This window comes from Armigeres subalbatus, chromosome 3 (assembly GCF_024139115.2).
Source record: "Armigeres subalbatus isolate Guangzhou_Male chromosome 3, GZ_Asu_2, whole genome shotgun sequence".
In the NCBI taxonomy this organism is placed as follows: Eukaryota; Metazoa; Arthropoda; class Insecta; order Diptera; family Culicidae; genus Armigeres; species Armigeres subalbatus.
In genome coordinates this window covers 370589247-370611509 of record NC_085141.1, presented here as the reverse complement: position 1 = coordinate 370611509, position 22263 = coordinate 370589247, and the positions used below count along the sequence as shown (strand labels likewise).

Below are 22263 nucleotides of genomic sequence, written 5' to 3'. Positions count from 1 at the left end.
TGGGCTGTTCGCATTTCATCAGAAATCAAATTCTATCGAGAAATATTGTCGTGAGACCTCATGGACTGATGCATAAAGGGCCAAATTATGCTTGTATGAAATTTCTAGACCGGAAAATTGCTTCATAGATTGGGGAGCTGTAAAGTAGCTTAGGGTGTCGGTTTTACCCACTTTTCCCATACATCGTACGATAGCGGGCTTGGTAGTAATATGGCTACTGCTTCTGCCTCATACTCAGGAGGTCGTGGGTTCAATCCCAGGTCCGTTCCATTCTCCTACTTTGAATCTTTCTCTTTATTTCTCATGTTCTAGCAATCGCTAGAACTGGAAATGGACTTCCATACCGTTTCCATTACTTTTCCTATACCTTCAATTTGAGTATTCTAACAGTAATCTGCTGTAAGACGGTAAGACGCGCGGCTACAAAGCAAGACCATGCTGAGGGTGGCTGGGTTCGATTCCCGGTGCCGGTCTAGACAATTTTCGGATTGGAAATTGTCTCGACTTCCCTGTGCATAAAAGTACCGTCGTGTTAGCCTCATGATGTACGAATGCAGAAATGGTAACTTGGCTTAGAAACCTCGCAGTTAATAACTGTGGAAGTGCTTGATGAACACTGCAAGGCGGCAATATCCCAGTGGGGGATGTAATGCCAATAAAGATGAAGAGGAGAAGAATCTGCTAGAATTGGAAATGAACTTATAGAGCTCGTTTCCTACATCCAATTAGAAATTCCATCAGTTAGCTTCACCTATCTATCACATTGGCAGCTCGTTAACCAAGACGGACCTCTGCCTCTCCAACCTAACCCAGAAATTCCAACAAATTCCGCATGAACTCGTGGCAAGTGCAGAGGTATATTCGGCTTGCAGTGGGCGAGTGATTGCATCATCATTTCCTCCCCTTCCCTACATTGACTTGCATTCTGACGTGGCAGGCGCCAGTATGACCTAACAAATGAGATCACCAGTACTTGTACATTGAAGATGTATGCTAGTCCCAAGCAAACATCTGTTGGTTCCCTGTGCAAGAACAGCTGATCTGGTCATAATGGAGTAGCAACTACGAGCAGTCAATCAAGCTCAAGCTCAAGCTTTTCCCATACATCGTAAGTGATCATATAGAACCTAAAGTTCAAAACTCAATTGCAGTTCTGATTGAAAATACTGTAATATGTATAAAATAAATAATATGTATAATAAGTATGAAGCAAGTAAGTATGAGAGTGCCAACGCCTTCGGGGTGCAACTTACTCTAATTCTGATCGATTATGGAGTAGCAACAATTCACATGTACAGCCGGTCATCAAGGGACGCCGTGGTCCCTGTAGACCTAGCTTTATTCTATAACACTATTGACGATAGAAGAAACGAAAAAATGTGGACTCGATGTTCGTGATCAATATAATACGTTTTTTTGTACGAACGTACTGTGCAATGATGTCCATTGGAGCAATTCCAACTAACAAGCAGGTTTTGGAACCTATGCATCACTCTGTTATAGAAATCTGGAGTTTCCTAATTGCTGTGGGAATACTGTGATTTTTATATAACTTCGTAATAATGTTCAATGATGCTTCTCCGACTAGCAAATAAGCTTCAGAACATATGAATCACTCTGTTGGTCTCTTAGACTTCCAATATCTGAACTGGTACCGTATGGTACCGTAGATATTCTGGGAATGTTTTGATTCGTATATACTGGTGTAATGATGTCGCATGGGGTTTCTACAACTAACACACAAGCTCAGGAACCTATCAATCATTCTGTTGGTCTTGTAGATCACCAAGATCTGAACTCAAGAATAGTTTGGAGTATACTCTTGAGATATTGTTTTCAAAGCCTTTGCTGTGAAAAAGACCCCTGCCGAGAATACCTGTCGTTACCTCAAAAATCAGCCATTTAAGAAGAAGAAGACTCTTAGCTACAAAGATTGTCCCCTTTTATATGGTTCTATATTTGAAAACGTTCGACGTAGGGACTATTCATTAAAGAAAGTGGAAAGTTTTTCAAAAGAACATCTTTATTTTGGAACAAATTCATAAGGTTGCTTTATATGAATGACAATCAACATACATATGAACGAATTGACGTGATTTTGAATATTTACTTCTCTTTTCTGAAATATGCTGGGATTTTTCTCTTGACACTTCCCAATAGAATCTGCACAACTTCTTCCGTAACTTTTCATTGTGCCGCAGATCAAATTTTCTTGAAGCAGTCAACATGTTTCAACACGAGTGCTTCAAGAGTTTCTGTCGGTGATTCACCCAGCAATTCTTACAGGAAGTCCTCCAAAACATGTATCAATAGGGAATTTTCAAAGAGGAATTGTTTTTCTACCCTGGTCAGAATGAACTTCCACAGGGAGTTTTACATAGATCCTTCTAAGCATATAATATGAAGGAACGCTTCACGATTTAGTTCTGTTATGCTTCAAACTATTCATTTTGCAGAGACTTGTTCAAGAATTACTACATGGGCTACTTCAATAATTTATTAGGAAATAAACTAATTCCAGGATATTATTTTTTGATAGATTTCTTCAAATGATGCAAATCAGGAAATCCTTCACAGATCATTTGCATTCCAGCAATTCTTTCAAAAAATTCTTTAAACACTCCTTCAGGGTTTCGTTCAGGAATTCAACCGAGAATAGCTCCAGAAAATCCTTCCTTTTTTTCTTGAGATTTTGACAGCCAGTAAAAATTTCTCCATGCATTGCGTATTATAGAAACTTTATTCAGGTATTTAAATTCATTTACTTTGTGTTGGACGATACTGATAGAAACTACTGATAAAAAGTGAAGAGAAAAAAACAGTTTCATAAAGTATCTTAAGAAATCTACATGTTTTAAATAACCATTATTGTTTTTTTATATGTGTTTCCCAAAGTTATTCGACATCAACTTCGCATATTTTGAAAGACACCCCAGGGAGATAATTGGGTGCCAATATTTCTTCCAGTTTTCTCCCCATTTTTAAATAGCATACTACAAGTCATTCCGGTGGTATAATTCAAATCATTCCCAGATTTATTTCCGTAGTTCTAAATACAACTTTTTCGGATGTGTGCCATCCAATTAGGAACGATCGAATCGCAATAAATTTGATAAAATAAAATTTCTCGCTTCGTAACAAGCCACCATTAAAATCAAACTCAACTTATTTACGACCACCTCCTTTTTTATCCGAAACGCGCCGCCAAACGGTCTATTTGTCCCAGTGGAAATCATGCGTTTCATAAACATATTGGATGGGCAACGACTCAACCACCAGCACCTCCGATCCGGGGTGGAGGAAAAAAAAAACCACCGAAACCGAACGCAAATAATCGTTAAAATATTGGCTTCTAATATTTCCCGCACCCCGATCGGTCGGTGGGAGGAAGGAGACCGCGCGGATGGATCGCCACCAACAGCACCCGATACCCCGAAGAACCCAAACCGAAACGCTCGCTGTGAGTGAGAGTTTGAAAAATTACGACATTTAAATTCCCATTAGCCGTTGCAACTTCGGTGACAATCGGGATGGCGGCGCGCGGCGTGGCGCGGCGGTGTTAGAGTCTATCACTATGAGCCGTCGCCGTCGTCGTCGTCGTCGAAAAACATTCATTGGTCCGAGTCGCGGTGAATTAGTGAAAAGTGAGCGTTTGAGAGATGCGCGCAATTTATTCGATTATAAATCTATTAGTTGCCCATTTCCTTTTTATCTACGCCCAGTTAACAATTTATCGCTTTGTTTTGATTTTTTTTCTCTGGATTTGATTCGTTGCGGTAAAGCTCATTGAAAGGTAATGCGATCGATAGGAAAACAAAGATGCAAATAATGAGACATATCATGGTGTAATAAAAATGTTCAATTATGTTCTCATATACATAAACTAGCCAAAAATAGTTTAAAACCTTGAAATTATGCTGCCTTTTGGGTAAGCTTAGTACACAATTTTATAAATATTGAAATCAGTCTGAATATGACCAACTGATGATGTTTTATTTGCTTAATCAAGTAAAGCATACAATCGCCAACAGTAAAACTGACTTTTGACATATTTCAATAACCACGTAAAGGAAAGCCCATTAAAGTTGAGTTATTGACTGCAGTGTGTGAGCTGACCATTATTGTGCTGCGCCGGCCATTGGGTTTGGTTGTCGAAACTTTCACGTACGCATCAAATCGATTGTCGGCTCCTTGGGTACCCCGTACGGGTGTTTTATTGGAAAATTGAAATATGAAGCCCCCCATGAGAATCCACGCCAGTTTGGAACGGCCTGGGAACAGCCCCGAAAGTTCGTCCGGTCAATAACGGACACCACGATAATCGGTCCCCCCCTTCCCTTTAGATGAGTGACGTGACCGACTGATTGACTGGCACTCGTCGTCTCGGATCGGACGACCGCAGCGCAGTTCGGGGAGGTTATTAGTTGAAAGTACCACTCGACCGGCCACCCGGCCGACACAGGTTTTGCTTCTTTCATTAGCTTTTGCGCGTGAATGAAGTCGGTGATTTCCATTCATAAGTTGAATTGTGATTTTTATGGCGTTTGAGCTGGCTGGTGGGAACTCTGAAGCGATGTTGGAATTCAATCGGGTCTTTATTGGAATGCAGCATGTTTGAATGCACGTGCGAAGCATTTATACTTAGACGAAATCAAAAATTAAACTCATTGGAAGACCGATTAATATTAAAATAAATTTCGCTAGAGGTTTTAAAAGCACATTTGAAGTATTTGTAAAGAAATCCTCCCATTCTAATAATAATAATTTGATACTACTTAGAGTTTTTCGCAGGATTCTATTTCTAATTTAGATAGATATGAGTATTCGGAGTATTTGAGCATAAGGTGCTGCGGACAACATTCAGCAATAAATCGGAAAATCTTTGAATGGCTTTGAATCAGAATTACAATAATCAAAATACAAATATAAACAATCATCAAAACAACTTAACTTTATTGACTATTGGTTGGACATTGGTCGATTGGAATGCATGGGGTACGATTTATTCCATTGCCATAGAAAGCCGTCTCACGAATATAACCTTCCTTGCAATAGCAATCCGAGGGACACATAAAACATCTCACGTTACTAATCCGTTTATCACAACCCAGTTGTTCGCAAGCTCCGCAGCACTGGAATTCCTCATTGTCCGGACAGGTTCCTGTGCGTTTCCAAAAAGACATTTATCATTAAAGTATATGTTTATTTCCTGATCGAAAATCCATCAGCAATCTCTTACGAATTTGCGCATTCGGGGTGTTGGGGCAAGTGTTCCGCGTGGCTTGCCTCCGACCAGCTTCCACCGACGGCGAGTAACCGGCGGCGAGCACGATTCCCGCCAGCAGAGCAAACTTCAACGCAACTATTACGGCCATCATGACGGTGATCCACTTCTCGCCTCACTGACTGACTGATTAGTAATGACACGCTCGATGGCCTCGCGACGCGAATTTATATATACATGAACCTGGTGCAAGCCCGCAGATCGACATCCACTGGACTGGATGGATGGATTCTAGCATTGGGGTTTTTCACAACGCCACACAACGGAAAGCCCCCGTGCAAATAAAGTTGTTGTTGTTTACGCAAATGGCGTACTTTTCAAATTCTGTTTACAGGAAACTGTTGTAAGTGTGACCTTGCATTGTTTAAACCACGAATCGGTAATGTCGACAATTATTGACTAGGTTATGGAAGGTTTTAAGACTCATTATTCAAAACTACAGCTAATTGGCCTAATATCTGGAAAATTTTACAACATCAATACAATAATTTGATAACCCGAAAATTGCTAATTCAAATACGACTTTGATTACATTTATATCGATTTTAAACTTTCTCGCTTTCATTTCTAGATTTCTTTTTTGACTAGAAATTGCATTAAGCTTGAGTCAATTTCAATAAGTTACAATATTAATTTTCGAAATATTTCAATTTGAATTCCTTTCCTTTCGATCCGATGTCAATATTATTCAATTTAATTCGATTTTGATACTGTTTAAATTTGCTTTCAATTTAAACGATTTATATTTTAAATTTCGATCAAATTAGAATTTGATTTAGAATTTCAATTCCGTTCCGAATGGATTATAATGGTTGTACAAGTTGACATCATTTCATCTTCAAATGATATCAATTAAATCTTCGACATTTGAAGAGAGACTAGAGTATCAATTAAATCTCGATACGAAATTAAAATAAGGCCGTTACAAATATTTAATTTCAATTATGTCTTACTGCTTATTAAGCTTATACAACACGGCAGACTACGGTGGGCTGGTCACGTTGTTCGTATGCCGGAAGAACGTCAAGCGAAGATAATATTTAGTAGAGAACCCGGAAGAGGCGGCAGGCTTCGTGGAAGGCCGCGGACACGATGGATTTTTGCAGTTGAAGAGGACCTGATGGCTCTCAATGTTCAGGGCGACTGGAAGGGTCCAAGGGATCGAGTCCAGTGGAGAAGGATACTCCATTCGGTGTAGGTTCATCGAAGAGCTGTAGCCCATCAAGTCAAGTAGTATGTCTTACTGATCTCCAAAAGATCAGAGGTGGGATAATAAAAAACAAATATTAAAATAAAAAAATCAAAAAACTCCTCGGATTTGTTAAAGAATATTTTGAAAATCCTCAAAATTACTTTTTTTTTCTGTTGCTCAAACTATTATTTTTGGGCAAAAAATCCGAAAAGAGTGGGGGGGGGGGGCATTATTGTTTATAAATATTTGTGTCGGCCTAATTCAATTTGGCAACACATGCAATTTCATTTCGATTCAGTTCTATATATCGATCTGGGACTGAATACGATTTCAAATCCATATCGATTTGATTTTGATTCCGTTTCGATATCATTCGGGTTGCGTTCCTTAATTGATGCCAAGTGATATCTACTTTGATTTGAGTTCGATTCCTGTTTATTAGGAATTTGTTTTGGATTAAAAAACAATCCAATTCGATTTTGACTTTGATACAACTTTTCATTTATTATTATTTTTGCTTTGATAACGGATCAATTTGGATAAGATTTCGAAACATTTCATGATTGAGCACAACAAACGATTCATTATACTTCAAGCTAAGTTCGTTGTTATTGATTATGTTTCAATTTATTTCAATTTGATTTCAATCCCTGTTTTTGGTTGGATTTTGTTTTCGATTTGATATTGTTTTGATTGTAATTTGCTTCGAGCTCCTTTCTGTTGGAAAACATTACAAAAATAAGAAACAAATCAAAGTCGTTTTCATTGCTTTGTTTTAGATGGGATGAACAAAGGAGTTATGGGATGGATTCCTTTTGATTTGATTTACGTTTTGATCATGCTGCAACTTTAAAATAATTTTAACCTCGGCATTCGGTCAGGATTCTTTTCGGAATGTGGTCAGGATGAGTTGCATAATCCGGCATTAGGTTAAGATTCGTTACGGAATCCGGTCAGACATCCTCGCGGGAATCGAATAGGATTCGTTCCGGAATGCGTTCCGACCGAGACTCACTCAGGAATCTGGTCAGGGTTCCAGTTTCGTTCCGGAATTCGGTCAGGGTTCGTTCCGGAATCCGGTCAATATTCGTTCTTGAACCGGTCAAAATACCTTCCGAAATCCGTCCAGGATTCGTCCCGGAATCCGTTCAGGTTCCAACCCGGAATCCGATCCCGGATCCAGTAAAAATTCGATCCAAAATGCAATCAGTACTCGTTACGGAATTCACTCAGTATTCGTCCCTTGATCCAGTAGGAATTCGTTCCCGAATTTAGTCAGGATTCGTTCCAGAAACCGGTCAAGACTCGTTCCGGAATAAAATCAATATTAGATCGAGAATTTGATGAGGATTCGATCCAGAATCCAATTAAAACTTGTTCCGGAATCTGCTTATGATTCGTTCGGAATCCGATAAATACTCGTCTCGTCCCAGAAAACCGATTAGGATTCGATCCTGAACCCAGTCAAAATTCATTCCGGAATTTAGACAGGATTCGTTTCAAAATCCAATCAGGTCTTGTCCCAGGACGGTTAGGATTTTTCACTGAAGCTGGTCAGCATTCGACCCCGAATCTGGTCAAGATTCCTTCCGAAAGCCGGTCGGGAATCGTTTCAGAATCTGTTCTGGATTCGCTTCGGAATCCGGTCAGGATTTTTTTTTCGGAATCCGGAACGCATTTAATCCTGAATCCAGTAAAGATTCTTTCCGAAATCCGTTCCGGATTCGTTCCAGAATCCGGTGAAATCCGATCCCGAAACCAGTCAAAATATGTTCCGGAATCATGTTAGGATTCGTTTTGGAATCCGGGCGAGATTTGCTTTAGAATCTGGTCATGATTCGTTTCGGAATCCGGCCAGCATTCAATCCTGAATTCAGTCAAGATTCATACCGAAATCTGTTCAGGAATCCAGTCGAAATTCGATCCCGAACCCAGTTCCTAAATCCAGTCAAGATTCATTCCGGAATCCAATCAGGGTTCGATCCAAAATCCGGTCAGGTCGTTCTGTTCAGGTTCTGAATCTGTTCAGGATTCGTTTCGGAATCCGGTCAGGACTCCTCTTGGAAACCGGTTAGGATTCTTCCCGGAATCCAGTCAGAAATTTTTTCCGCAATTGGGTCAGCATTCAATCCTGAATCCAAGCAGGATTCATTCCGGAATCCGTTCCAGATTCGTCTCGGAATCCGATTCCAAATACAGTCATGGATCGTTCAGGAATCAGGTCGGAGCTCGTTCCTGAATCTGATTAGGATTCGTTTCGGAACACGATCATTGCTCCAGAATCTGGTCAGTATTTGTCCAGAATCCGGATGGGACTCGTTCCGAAATCTGGATTCTATTCATGATTCGGTCAGGATTCGTTGCAGAGTTTGGTCAGGATTCGTCCCGGAATGCGATTAAGATTCGTTCCGGAATCCGGTCAAGATTCATTCTGGAATTCAGTCAGGACTTGTCGTGGAATTCGATTAAAAATTGTTCCGCAATCCGCTTAAAAATAGTAATCCGATTACGATTCGTTCCGGAGCCCGTACGGAAATCATTCCAGCATCAGGTCAGGATTCGTTCCGGTCAGTCAGCATTTATTCCTGAATCCAGTCAAAAATCATTCCGCAATCCTATCCCACAACCAGTCAAGAATCGCGTTCCGGTATCTGGTGAGGATTCGTTTTGAAATTCGGGCGGGATTCGCTCCAGAATCTGGTCAGGATTCGTTTCGGAATCTGATCAGTATTCTATTCTAAATCCTGTCGATATTCCTTGCGGAATCCGTTCAGGATTCGTCACGGAATCCGGTCGGAATTTGTTCCCGAACCAAGTCAGGATTTGTTCCGAAATTTGGTCAATTAACGTTCTAGCATCTGTTAAGGATTTGTTTCGGAATCCGGTCAGGCCTCGTCTTGGAAACCGAGTAGGATTCTTCCCGGAAGTCGGACTGGATTTTTTTTCCGAAATTCGGTCGGGACTCGTTCCGGAATCTGACCAGCATTCGTTTCGGAATCCGGTCGGAATTCGTTCCAAAATCTGGTCAGTATTCGATTCGAAACACGATCATTGCTCCAGAATCGGGTTAATATTCGCCCAGAATTCGGTTGGGACTCGTCCCCGAATCCAGTCGACACCTGTTCCGAAACCTGAATTCGTTTCAGAGTTCGGCCAGGATTCGTGCCGGAATGCGATTAAGATTCATTCCGGAATCTGGTATCAGCTCCCTAAATCCAGTAAAGATTCATTCCGGAATCCGTTCCGGATTCGTCCCATAATCCTGGAGAATCCGATCTCGAAACCAGTCCAGATTCGTTCCGGAATCCTGTTAGGATTCGTTTCGAAATCCGGGCGGGATTCGCTCTAGAATTTGGTTAGGATGCGTTTCGGAACCCGGTCATGATCTGTTCCGAGATTTGGTCAAGAAACATTCCAGCATCTGTTCAGGATATGCTTCGGAATCCGGTCCGGCCTCGTTTTGGAAACCGGTTAGGATTCTCCCTGGAAGTTGGACTAGATTTTTTTTCCGAAATGCGGTCGGGACACGTTCCGGAATCTGACCAGGATTCGTTTCGGACCACGATCATTGCTCCACAATCGGGTCAATATTCGCACAAAATTCGGTTGGGACTCGTCCCGGAATCCAGTCAGCACCTATTCTGGAACCTGGATTCGTTTCAGAGTTCGGTCAGGTTTCGTGCCGGAATGCGATTGAGATTCGTTCCGGAATCCGGTATTAGCTCCTAAATCCACTCAAGATTCGTTCCGGAGTCCTTTCCGGATTCGACCCAGAATCCTGTAGAATTCGATCCCAAAACCAGTCAAGATTCGATACGAAATTTGATAAGGATTCGATTCGAAATCCGGGCGGGATTCGCTCCAGAATCTGGTCAGGATTGATGTCGGAATGCGATCAGAATTCTTTCCTGAATCTGTTCAGGATTTGTCCCGGAATCCAGACGAAATTTGTTCCTTAACCCAGTCATGATTCCAGTTAGGATTCGTTCCGGAATACAATCATAATTTATTCTGGAATCCGATCGGGATTCGATCCGGAATCCGGTCGGAACTCGTCTTTGAATGCGGTCGAGATTAAATTCCGGAATCCGTTCCAGATTAGTTTCGGAATCCGTTGAAATCCGATTCCAAAATCCAGTCATGATTCGTTTCGTAATCCGGTCCGGGATTTGTTAGGAATCGTTTCGGAATCCGGGTGGGATTCGTCTCAGAATCTAGGCAGAATTCATTACTAAATCCGGTCAAGATTTGTTCCGAAATGTAGTCGGTACTCGTTCCGCAATCTGATCAGGATTCGTTGCGGAATCTGGTCAGTATTCGTTCCGGAATCCCATTGGGATTCGATCCGGAATCTGGTAAGGACTTGTCTTGGAATGCGGTCAAGATTCATTCCGGAATCCGTTGAAACCCGATCCCAAATCCAGTCATGATTCGTTTCGGAACCCGGGCGAGATTCGCTACATAATCTGGTCAGAATTCGTTCATGAACCAGGTCAAGATTCATTCCGGAATCCGGTTCGATTTCGTTCCCGAATACAGTCTGGATTCGTTGCGGAATCTGGTCAGTGTTGTTTTCAGGACACGATCATTGCTCCAGAATCTGGTCAGTATTCGTTTCAGAGTCCGGTTTGGACTCGTTCCGGAATTCGTTTGGCATAAAATCTGGAATTTGGATTCTCGATCTCGATTCTCGATTCTCAACTCGATCAGGATTCGTTCAAGAATCTTGACATGCTCTATCTCGAAATCCGGTCAGTATTCATTCCAGCATCATATTACGATTTGCTCCGGCAGTCCTTCCCGAATCCGATCAGGATGTGTTTCGGCATCCGGACAGTATTCGTTTCGAAATTCAGCCAGAGACTGAATCTAGTAAATGTTCGTTCTAGAATCCGGTCCCGGAATAAAGTAAGCACTTGTTCAGGAGTTCGATCAAGATTCATTCCAGAATCTGGTCAGGATTCCTTCTTGAACCCGATCAAAATTTCTTCCCAAATCCAGTCAGCATTCGTTCCGGAATCCAGTCAGATTTCGTCCAGGAATTCGATCAGTATTCATTCCGGAAACCGATAAAGATTCGTTCTGGAAGACTGTGGGAATTCGATCCCCAATCCAATCAGAATTCCTTCCAGAGTCCGTCGGAATTCATTCCCGAATTCAGTCAGAATCTGGTCAGAATCGACAAAATTCGATCAGGATTCCCCTAGCAGCACACATGTTCCACGTAGGTTACTGCAACTGATATGTGACCAGATTTGGTCACAATCAAGTTGCTGCAACCATTTCTGGTTGACTTGTGCTCGGGTCGTTTTCGAATTCGTTCTGGAATCCCGTCAAGATTCATTCGTGAATTCGTTCAGAATTCGTCTTTGAATCCGGTCAAGATATCTTTCGGAATCCGCTTAGTACGTCATCGAATCCAGTAAGGATTCATGCCGTAATTCGATCAGGATTCGCCCCGGAATCCGGTCAGGTTTTTTTTGGAAACCGATCAGAATACGTTTCCGATTTAGAATTCGTTCGGGAATATCCGAATAGCCTACCCGTAGTCTGGTTAGGATTCGTTCCGAAATCCAGTCAGGATTCATTTCGGAAACCAGTCAGGATAAGATCCGGTATCCAATAAGGACTTGTTCCGGAATCCGATCAGGATTTGTGCTGGTCAGAGCTCTTCCCGGAATCCAGTCAGGATTCATCCCGAAATCCGGTCAGGATTCATTACGGAATCTTATTAGGATTCGTTTATGAATCCAGTCAGTATTCGTCCTGGAGTTCGCTCAGGATTCATCTCGGAGCTCAGTCAGCATTCGTCCTGGAATCAAATAAGTATTCTCGTTTCGGAATCCTATACGAATTTGTCCCGGAATCTGATCAGTATTTATCCCGAAATGCGATCAAAATTCATCCTGGAATCCGGTAGGGATTCGTCCCGGATTTCGATCAGAATTTGTTCCGAGCCCGGTCAGTATTCGACCTGGGTTCCGACCAGGATTTATCACAAAATCCAGTCAGGAATCGTCTCGAAATTCGATTGGGATTCATCCAATCAGTCCCGGAATCCATTCAGGATTCCTTTATAAATCCAATGACTAATTTATATACTATATGAGCTACCTCTCGAAAACTTATTTCTATTCAACTTCGATTGATTCAGAATCGAAGAATCGAATATGTATAGCTGTCTTCGGCCAACCCGACCATCCGAAATGTGCACGACAATTCTGTGTTGGTTAAGCTTAGAATTTATAAAGAATCTTGAGACCTTGTACTTTCGGACATCTGATTTACAAACGAAGACGCAAAATAAAGACACTTCATACGAATTTCCTTAGTGCAAATAAATGTTTCATTGTGCCGTCGACCACATATTTAATGCAATTAATTATTGGTGGGACATTAGTGGTAACTAATTTGCACATTTATGCTTGAAGGCACATTATTCTCGGACTTTACAAATTTGAACATCATGAAGCTTCAACGAACTGCTCTCGAATCACCGCGTCAGACGTTCCTGCCACAGACTACTTTTGCGTTGGTGCTGAGCGTCGTTGCACTGCAAGTTCAATGAATCAATGAGTGGAACGGCACGTGGGTACCGGCAGACATCTACCCCAGACTACGACCGAATAGAAAACCTCTTTATCTTGTCAGCAACCATTGCGGTACATAGAATAGACAGACAGAGAGACCGCTCGATTACGTCGCCATATTCGTTGATTTGCGTCAGACCCCAAAAATCACAAAGCTGTGTCATGTCGGTGTTGTTGGCCCAATGGAAATTAATTTTCGTAACAGTCAATTTGCCAAATCTCCAGCCCTCGCCGTTGCACCAACAAACTGCCGTGAACCCTTTTCTAGCACGAGAGACGAAACAAAGAGAATGCCCGAGCTTTGATGAATAATCGAATGGTGTGGAATTTTGACTTCTTGGTTTTTTTCCCGCGTTGAATGAAAGTGAATTAGGTCTGAAAACCGCGACAACTGTATGTCCTGATATCTTGAGCAGTGAAGTGTTATTTCCATCTGTTCGGAATGAAACCCATGGCGAAAGTTTCGCTCGCCACACTTCTAGAGAATGGCGAATTCCAACGGAGGAAGGCTGAGTGCGGATAGTGGGAGGTATTACTAAATCAAGCGATCGGAGTACAAGTTGAATGACCAAATCCGCCGTGCAGACTTGTGGCGGCCAGCGTGTAATTGGCAAACATTAGATCCAGGATCCGGGATCGGTCTCTCGCCGTCGTCGTCGTCTTCGTCGCCGTCGTGAGAAAGAGAGAACACGCTAAAACCTTCACGATGCGATGCATTAGCAGCAGGAAAAAAACGGAGCTTCAGCACCGTCGGCGTAATTGAGGTGTTCCGAGCGAAACAAACCATGAAGCATGAACTTGCAAAACCTCCGAGTACGCGACGGCGGCGGCGGTCACGAATAGCGGCTGTGGCGGCGAGTGATGAAGGAAGAACAAAAAAAAGTGTAGGAACGACCAAACGAGCAAACCAGAGCCGATCGAAGGTGGTGGAATCTCGGTCTAACAGCGTGACGTCAAAGTCGGGGGGGTGTTGGGAATGACCTCAATGAGCAGCACGTGGGGCTTCTCTCGGTCTGCGATCTGTTGAGGTCGCGTGAAGCGACGTGATTGATTACCGTTTTGTCGGACTTCGGAGGTAGATTGGCGGCGTTGATACACATTTCAGAAGACATGAAATAGGATTCGCGGCAGGTAATGGCAAAGTCTCGAAACGAGTCGATGATTATGTGTCTAGCACAAGATTGAGAATCCGCCGTACGATGGATTCGCTGATAAATGGAAGGCAGCTCTGACTCACGGTGAGCCGGATCCGGAACGTCTTGTTGTAGTAACAATCGACTTGGAATTATATCGAGTGGAGGAACAAATAAGTATGCATTCGAAATGAAATCTAAATTTTGTAGAAAAAAAAAAGATGTTACGAATAAAAGCAAATTAAATTCGAATAAGAATTGAATTAAATAAAAATTGAAATCAGATCGAAATCAAATTGATATCTTTCCGAATAAAATTGATTTGAAACAAAATCAAAAACAAAATATTGAATCGGAATCGAAACGAGAATGAATTTAAATCGAAAAGGAATCAACATTAAATAAAAATTGGATGACAATACAAATTAAATAAGGGTTAAAATTATGCCAAATCGATTACGAAAATTGAATCGCAAGTGAATCGCATTTGGTATAACATCATAATAGTATAGAAACCAAATGGAGAAAAATAAAAGGGAAGATCCATTAATTACTTTGCGCAAAAATGGCCATCCTCAACCCTTCTTCATCACTGTGTCACACTTTTTGTATGAAGCATCTGAAAATTTCGTAGAATCGTAACAGTTCAAGCGACCCCTCTTCCTTTAAGTCACGTAAATAATGGATGTTCCCAAATGCAATTGCAATCAATTCGATTAGTCGTCGCCTCGTTAGCTAAATCAAACAAAAACAGTTGATCGAAATTGATATCCATCGCATTGAAATCAAAACCCACTTTCACAGAGAAATGAAATTTAAATTGCACTCAAGCAAAATTGTATAAAAATAATGTGAAATGGATCAAAATTGAAACATAGCGAATTAAAATCAATTCGAGCTCAAACCAAAATCAAATATCGAATCGCATTGATTTAAATAAGGGATATAATCAAGGTAATACAAAGTATTCGAAATCAAGTTGAATTTACAATAAAAATGAATCCAAAATTGAAGCAGGTAGTTCCAATTAAAATCGAATCTAAATTTCATCAAAGCCTGGTAGAAAATCGTATCGAGATTGAATTAAAAGTGAATCCTAATTTAATTCCGAATAAAATTTAAAATAAATTAAATGGAAATTTCAAGTGAACTGGAATTGCAATCGATTGAAATTCGTATCAAATTATTTCGGATCGAAACTCAAATTTGAATGGACCTCCTCTGTCCAAACTTTTATTTATTATTGTTCTCATCGTCTCAGTCCATACTTTAACTTATGTAAGGTAAACTTTTTTGGGGCCCTCCTTAGCCGTGCGGTAAGACGCGCGGCTACAAAGCAATACCATGCTGAGGGTGGCTGGGTTCGATTCCCGGTGCCGGTCTAGGCAATTTTCGGATTGGAAATTGTCTCGACTTCCCTGGGCATAAAAGTATCATCGTGTTAGCCTCATGATATACAAATGCAAAAATGGTAAACTGGCTTAGAAACCTCGCAGTTAATAACTGTGGAAGGGCTTAATGAACACTAAGCTGCGAGGCGGCTCTGTCCCAGTGTGGGGATGTAATGCCAATAAGAAGAAGAAGGTAAACTTTTTAGATTTTGTTTAAAAAAACGAAAATATGGGTTCTTTGGATAGTTGAACCTCAATAACTTAAAGAAACGATTGAGCGATTTGAATTTTTGTATGGGAAAAGTCACTTGAATCGAAAATCAAACAAATCAGATCGAAAACGTATCGGAAACGAATTCAAGTTGTATCAAATCAGAAATAAAATAAAACGGAAATCAAAATCCGAAACGAAGAAAAATAAAATTCAGCTCTGATCGAAATTGCAAATCAAAACGTATTGAAGTGGATACAAAATCACAATGAAGAAAAATAGGATTGACATTGTATCAAATTTGGGACAAAAAAAAACAAAATAGTAAATCAAAATAGAATCGTAATTGAAACCCAATTGATTGAAAAATAGAAATTGAATTTAAATAAAGTTAGAAACCGAAACGAAATCAAATTGGTGTGGATTTGAAATAAAAACGAAATTGTATCGGTAAGGGATCTGAATCGGATTGAAACTGTAACAGAAAAGAAGTGAAACCAAATCGAAGAAAAAATTAAATTATACTCAAATTGGATTAGTATTGCAATGAAGACGAAATCACAATGAAGTCAAGTTAAATTCGATGAAAAATTGGATCGACATTGTATCAAAAACGGAATAAAAATTCAAATTGAATAGAATATACCAAATAGCCCAAAATCGAAAATATTTATCCCATATGAAGAAGAAATCCAGCAAAGATAGGACTGATATGCGATCATAGGCAGTATAGATATCGAAATTATAACAAAATCGTATAAAAATCAAATCAAATGAGACTCTGAATCGTACCAAATAGAAATAAAAACAAATCCAATTTTAAAGAAAATCAGAAATTGGAATAAATGGAAATTGAATTTGAATTGAAACCAGATCGAAACCGAAACGAAATCAAATTGGATTAGACATAGAAATCAAATCAAATCGAATACAAATCAAATTTAAATCAAATGGGAATCATATTAAAAATGAACCGAAACCAAAATCGAGCTAAATCTAAATTTAAATTTAAAAATTAAATATGAAAGTCGAAGCAAATTTCTAATAAAATCAAAACTTACTGAATCGATAATGGATTCAATTAATTAGGATTGAGGCCTAACCAAAATCAAAATTGAAAACGAATCTGAATTTAAAGAAACGAAATGAAATCCAATCAAATAACAATCATAGTTAGAATAAAATCAAAAGGTAATCGAATTCAAAGCGAATTGTAATAGAAAATATCTCAATTTACAATTCAATTCAGAATCAAAAAAAGTAATTGAAATGAAATTGAATCAAAAGCAAATTAAGCACAGAAGTATAAACAAGCATTGAATCAAAATCAGTTTTTCTTTTCTCCTTTATTAAAATCAGTTGAATTGAAGTCGTAAAAAACAAATCAAAATCAAAACAAAAACAGTTTGCAATGCTTCAAAAGAAAAAGAAATCGAATGAAACCAAAATGGAATTGAAAAGAAATCAAAATTGGAATCAAATCGAAATTGAACAGAAATAGAATCAAATTTAATTTAAATCAAAATTGAAAACCGGATTGAAATTTGAATAGAATCGAAATCGAAAAAGGATAATAATCAAATCAAAATTGAAAAGAAATCGAATCAAAATGAAAATCATAAATCGAGGTAAAATCAATTCAAAAAAGGATTGACACGAAATTTAAAATAAGATGAAATCAGGTTGGACTGATATCAAATTCGCATCATATTAAAATCATACTGAAAAAGGATTAAATTTCAATAAAAAAATAATCGAAATCGGAACAAATTGAACACAGCAGAATTGTAAGCGAATTGAAATGAAAGTGAAATCGAATCATAAACGGATCGATTAGAAATTAAAAAGGAACTGAAATATAATCAAAATATAAACTGAATCGAATTGTGATTGAATTTAAATCAAAACCAAACCAATCTATATACATAATCTATATACATAAAAATGAATTTCTGTCTGTCTGAACCTTATAGACTCGGAAACTACTGAACCGATCGGCGTGAAAATTTGTATGCAGAGGTTCTTAGGGCCGGGGAAGGTTCTTAAGATGGTTCGAGACCCCTCCTTTCTTTCGAAAGGGGGGCTCCGGTACAAATGAACCAGAAATTTCTGCATAACTTGAGAACTAATCAAAGAATAAATCAATTTTAGACGAAACAAAGTTCGTCGGGTCTGCTAGTGTCAAAATAAAATCGAACCGCAACTAATTGATAGAGAAAGTAAAAATTATTCTCAGTTCGGATCAAAAATTAATTTGAATGGAATAGGAATCGAATAGAAACCCAATTGAAATCGGATAAAAGGTACAATGTATGTAAAAATGAATCAACTTCGAGATTAGTTGAAATCACAATAGAATCAAAATTACAATGAACACGAATCAAAAGCAAAGTGAAAAAGAATCCAAAGCGAATCGGAGTCCAAACTGAATCATCAAAATAAATACAAGAAAGGCAAAAGAAAACGTACGGAAATCGATTCGAAATCAAAATGAAATCGACAATAAGTTGCGCACGATTTGAAATTGGATCAAAACCAAATCGTTATAAAATCGGAACACTCAACCAGGGGATGGCAGATTTTAATACAGTTCTGCATAAGAACCTTACAGAAACTGTATAATAATTGGGCATATACAATTCTGTAAGCTTTTTATACAAATATTGTATTAGAATAAAACAGATTTGTATTATTTTAATACAATATTTGTATAAGAAGCTTACAGAATTGTATATGCCCAGATTTTAAACAATAATTGTCAGATTTGTTTTTTAGGTGAATCTATTAAAATTCAATCGCATCAAAAAGTGAATTATTTCGAATTGAAATTGTGTCAAAAGAGAAAAAAATTGAATCTAAAACAAAATCTGATCAGATCGGATCAAAATTTCATCAAAAATGATTAAAAGGATATCAAATAAAAATAAAAATGCTATTAATTTTAAATTGTGATTAGTGTCATCGAAGGAAAATCTGCAACAAAATCACTACAAAAACGGCTTCAAAAAACAACAGAAATCAAATCAAAACATAGTCAATTCAAACTACATTGGAACGAAACCGAATAGAAAACAATTGTGAATCTATTTGCCAAATTCTAATTTAAAAAATGGATTAGAATCGAATAACAATAAGAATAAAAATTAAGAAATTGGATCAAAATCCAATCTAAATCGTTCGAAAAGGAGTTACCAAGTGAAGATTAATTAAAATTTATGGAAATCTGATTGAAGGGACCATCACAGAAACCCAGAAAATATGTTTAACTATGGCGTAGTATTTGGCTTTATTGAGTCGATATCGAGTCATGGAATATCAACTCATGAAAGGTCCACTGCGTTATAAAGCGGATTGATCAATGTGCAAATATAATGGAATACAATTTGAGCTCAAGTCGAAAATAAAAGTGTGTTTTAGAATCTAATCGAAATTTAAAAATAAAATCAAAAATTAAACCCGAATAGAGAGCAAAACGAAATCGTATTCGAAAGATCAGAGACTAAAGCAATATGGAATCGATTGAAAAACTCAATCTCGCGCTTAGTTTCATAGGGGTGTAACTGTATAGATAGATTTCTCTTCGTCGATGTTTTCTTTTTATTATTGTACCGAATTGCGCTAGTTTGTCGATGATTTAATGGTTTGGTGTGCTAAAGGATGATTGTATCTTGCACCAGAATCAATAATGACGATTATTGCTTTTGAAACAATTAAGTTATTAACAAAAAAAAATAAAATCGATTAAGAGAAATCGATCAATACAGTCACGCCCTTATGAAACTAAGCGCGAGTAATGAAATTGTGACTAAATAGAATCCAAATTAAACCGCGAATGTATCGAAATCGAATGGAAATCACTTCTTTTTGAACAAATCATATCAAAATCGTATGCAACGGAAATTAAAACTGAATGGAATCGTAATTCAAACGAAATAGAATTAAAACCGAATCACAATTGGTTTGATCTGAAATTAAAATAGTATCAAGAACGGATTGTTATCGTATCATATATTGTAACGTATATTCTAACGAATCAATCTAATAAATTGGTTGCAAATAGAATCGAAATCAAAACATGTATTAAAATTCATTCAAAATCCAATTGCAATCAATAGAAAGAAAAATCGAATACAATTAAATTGAATACAAACATTGAGTCGATATAGCATTGACCACCGATTCACAAATTTGAAGAACAAAAAAAATCTTTGAAATCCGTTCAAAGGTTTTTTCCCCCTTGTTGGGTATTGTGACCATTGTGACCACTGTGACCATTTGTTAGATCTATTGTAATATATGCCCCATTTGATCTAGCTTTGTCTAGTTGACGCATCATTACTATTTAGAGCATTACTAACTACCAGCGTTATCCCAATGCGGTATTATGGTTTTGATGAATCGTACTACCATATTGGGACTTGTTCCCCAAACTTCTGAGGGTTCTATCAGCCCCTTGTTGAAGAACTGTAATCTCTTTCTAAAAATAGCCGGACAATGGCATAACAGATGTTCCGAGTCTTCTACATGTATGCCGCAGAAACGACATACATCATCTTGAAGTTTTCCTAACAGCTTCAAGTCATATCGGCTCGGGCAATGGCCTGTTATAAGACCTGTGTATGTATTAATATCTTTTTTTTTGAAAGATCTAAAATTTTGCGAGTGATAAATACGTTTGGTGTCATGAAACGTTTTGACTGCCTCGCAATCAAGGTGTTTTCCAGATGTCTTCTTTTTTAGAATGTTCCCAAGATTTGAGATACATTCGAAGAGAACACGCAGATACACCACAAAATGGTTCGGGACCTATGAATTGTCGAGATGAACCAAGTCTGGCCATCTTATCAGTTTCTTCATTGCTTTCAATGCCACAATGAGCAGGAACCAGGTTCACTGTATTACGGCTACCCAAGGTTTGGAGTGGCTGAACACATTCTTAAACGAGTTTAGATCTGCATGTTGCTGATTTCAAAGCATTCAATGCTGCTTGACTGTCAGACATTATACAAATATTTGAATGCCTATAATATCTGCGTAAGCATAATTTAGAGCATTCAAGAATAGCCTGAACTTCAGCTTGGAAAACAGTTGGCCATTTGCCCATGGGAATCGAAATATTTATCCCTGGGCCAGTCACACCTGCTCCAACTTGATTGTTCAGCTTTGAACCATCGATGTAAAATACAATTGATCCTGAGCGAAGATTTGGTCCACCGTTTGCCCATGTATTTCGCTCAAGATTAATTACATCAAAACAACGACAAAAATTGTATCTTCTCCTCATCCAGTCATCATTGTTTGTGATGAGTGAGTTGATATTTATTTTGTTTAGAATACTAAGATGTCCTTTTATGTCACCTTCGAAGAGTTTTGAATCTCTTTTGATCTTCGAAGCACTCTTCTCTGCTTCTAACTGAATAAATTGATCCAATGGTAGCACATGGAGCAAAGCGTCTAGCGCTTTATTCGGCGTGCTTCTCATTGCACCAGTTATTGAAAGAGTAGCCAATCTTTGAAGTTTTTACAACTTTTTCTGAACCACCCTTTCTTTTGTTTTTGGCCACCATATTAATGTGGCATATGAAATTCTGGGTTTCACAATCGGCGTATAAATCCATTGAATCATTTTTGGCTTTAGTCCCCACGTTTTACCGAATGTAGAATGTTGTTTAAGTATCTATAAAGCATTTGTAGTCTTACTCAATGCTTTCGGAGCTACTTCTAACGGCGTTGCAGTCTTGGATAATCAAAACGAATGTTTTAGATTTTTCCCGATGTTTCGACTCTATTTCGAGTCTTCTTCAAGGGGAGAATTCTACGAAATGCTTTCTCAAGATGTAAGTTCCAGTTCAACTTACTGTCAAGTCTAACTCCTGATGCTTGACTGAGTTTGAAAGTTTCAAATCTGCTTCTTTCAATTTTAAATTAGGAAAAGAATGATTTCTTTTCCTTGTAAACGCCATCAATGTGAACTTTAAAGGATTGATGTTTAATCCTTCCTTTCACACCATAGTGTTATGAAATTTAGCGCAATTTGCATTCGGTTAGAAATAACAGTCATATATTCCTCTCAGAAATATAGCTATATCATCCACGAAGCCAACTATTTCGAAGCCTCGAGCCTTCTGTTGTTTGAGAAGATCATCAACGATTAAATACCACAATAGAGGGTGATAGTACGCCTCATTGGAGACACACTTTTACTGCTCTTACACTAATTGAGGAGCTTCCAAAGTTGGCTGATGTTCCTCTTTTTGATAACATCTCGCCAATCCAATCAGCAATGCATACATCGAAACCTCGTTTCAACATAGCATTCTTAATTGAACTGTGAGATGTGTTATCGGATGTTCCTTCAATGTCAAGGAACGCTGCAAGTGAGATTTCTTTTGCTTTAAAAGATATTTTCAACTTTGTAACTAACTTGTGAAGCGCTGTTACTGAAGATTTTCCATCCTGATA

General features: G+C 38.7%; 2 protein-coding genes across 6 annotated transcripts in view; both read right to left on the bottom strand.

The window, feature by feature from the left end:
- The window catches only part of LOC134226440 (insulin-like receptor), a 271805-nt gene that overhangs the window by 98300 nt on the left and 151242 nt on the right, over positions 1-22263 (bottom strand). The window lies entirely within an intron of this gene.
- Positions 4925-5438, bottom strand: LOC134223580 (uncharacterized). Its single transcript, XM_062702760.1, has 2 exons — positions 5240-5438; positions 4925-5161 (listed from the first exon to the last, which is right to left on the bottom strand). The coding sequence occupies exons 1-2, from the start codon at positions 5376-5378 to the stop codon at positions 4953-4955; spliced, it is 348 nt and encodes a 115-aa protein (XP_062558744.1). The 5' UTR covers positions 5379-5438; the 3' UTR covers positions 4925-4952.

Coding starts and splice junctions, on each gene's coding strand:
- LOC134223580 (XM_062702760.1), bottom strand. CDS start 5,378: ATGATGGCCGTAATAGTTGCGTTGAAGTTTGCTCTGCTGGCGGGAATC. Junction 5,162..5,239: donor CACCCCGAATGCGCAAATTC/GTAAGAGATTGC, acceptor GGAAACGCACAG/GAACCTGTCCGGACAATGAG.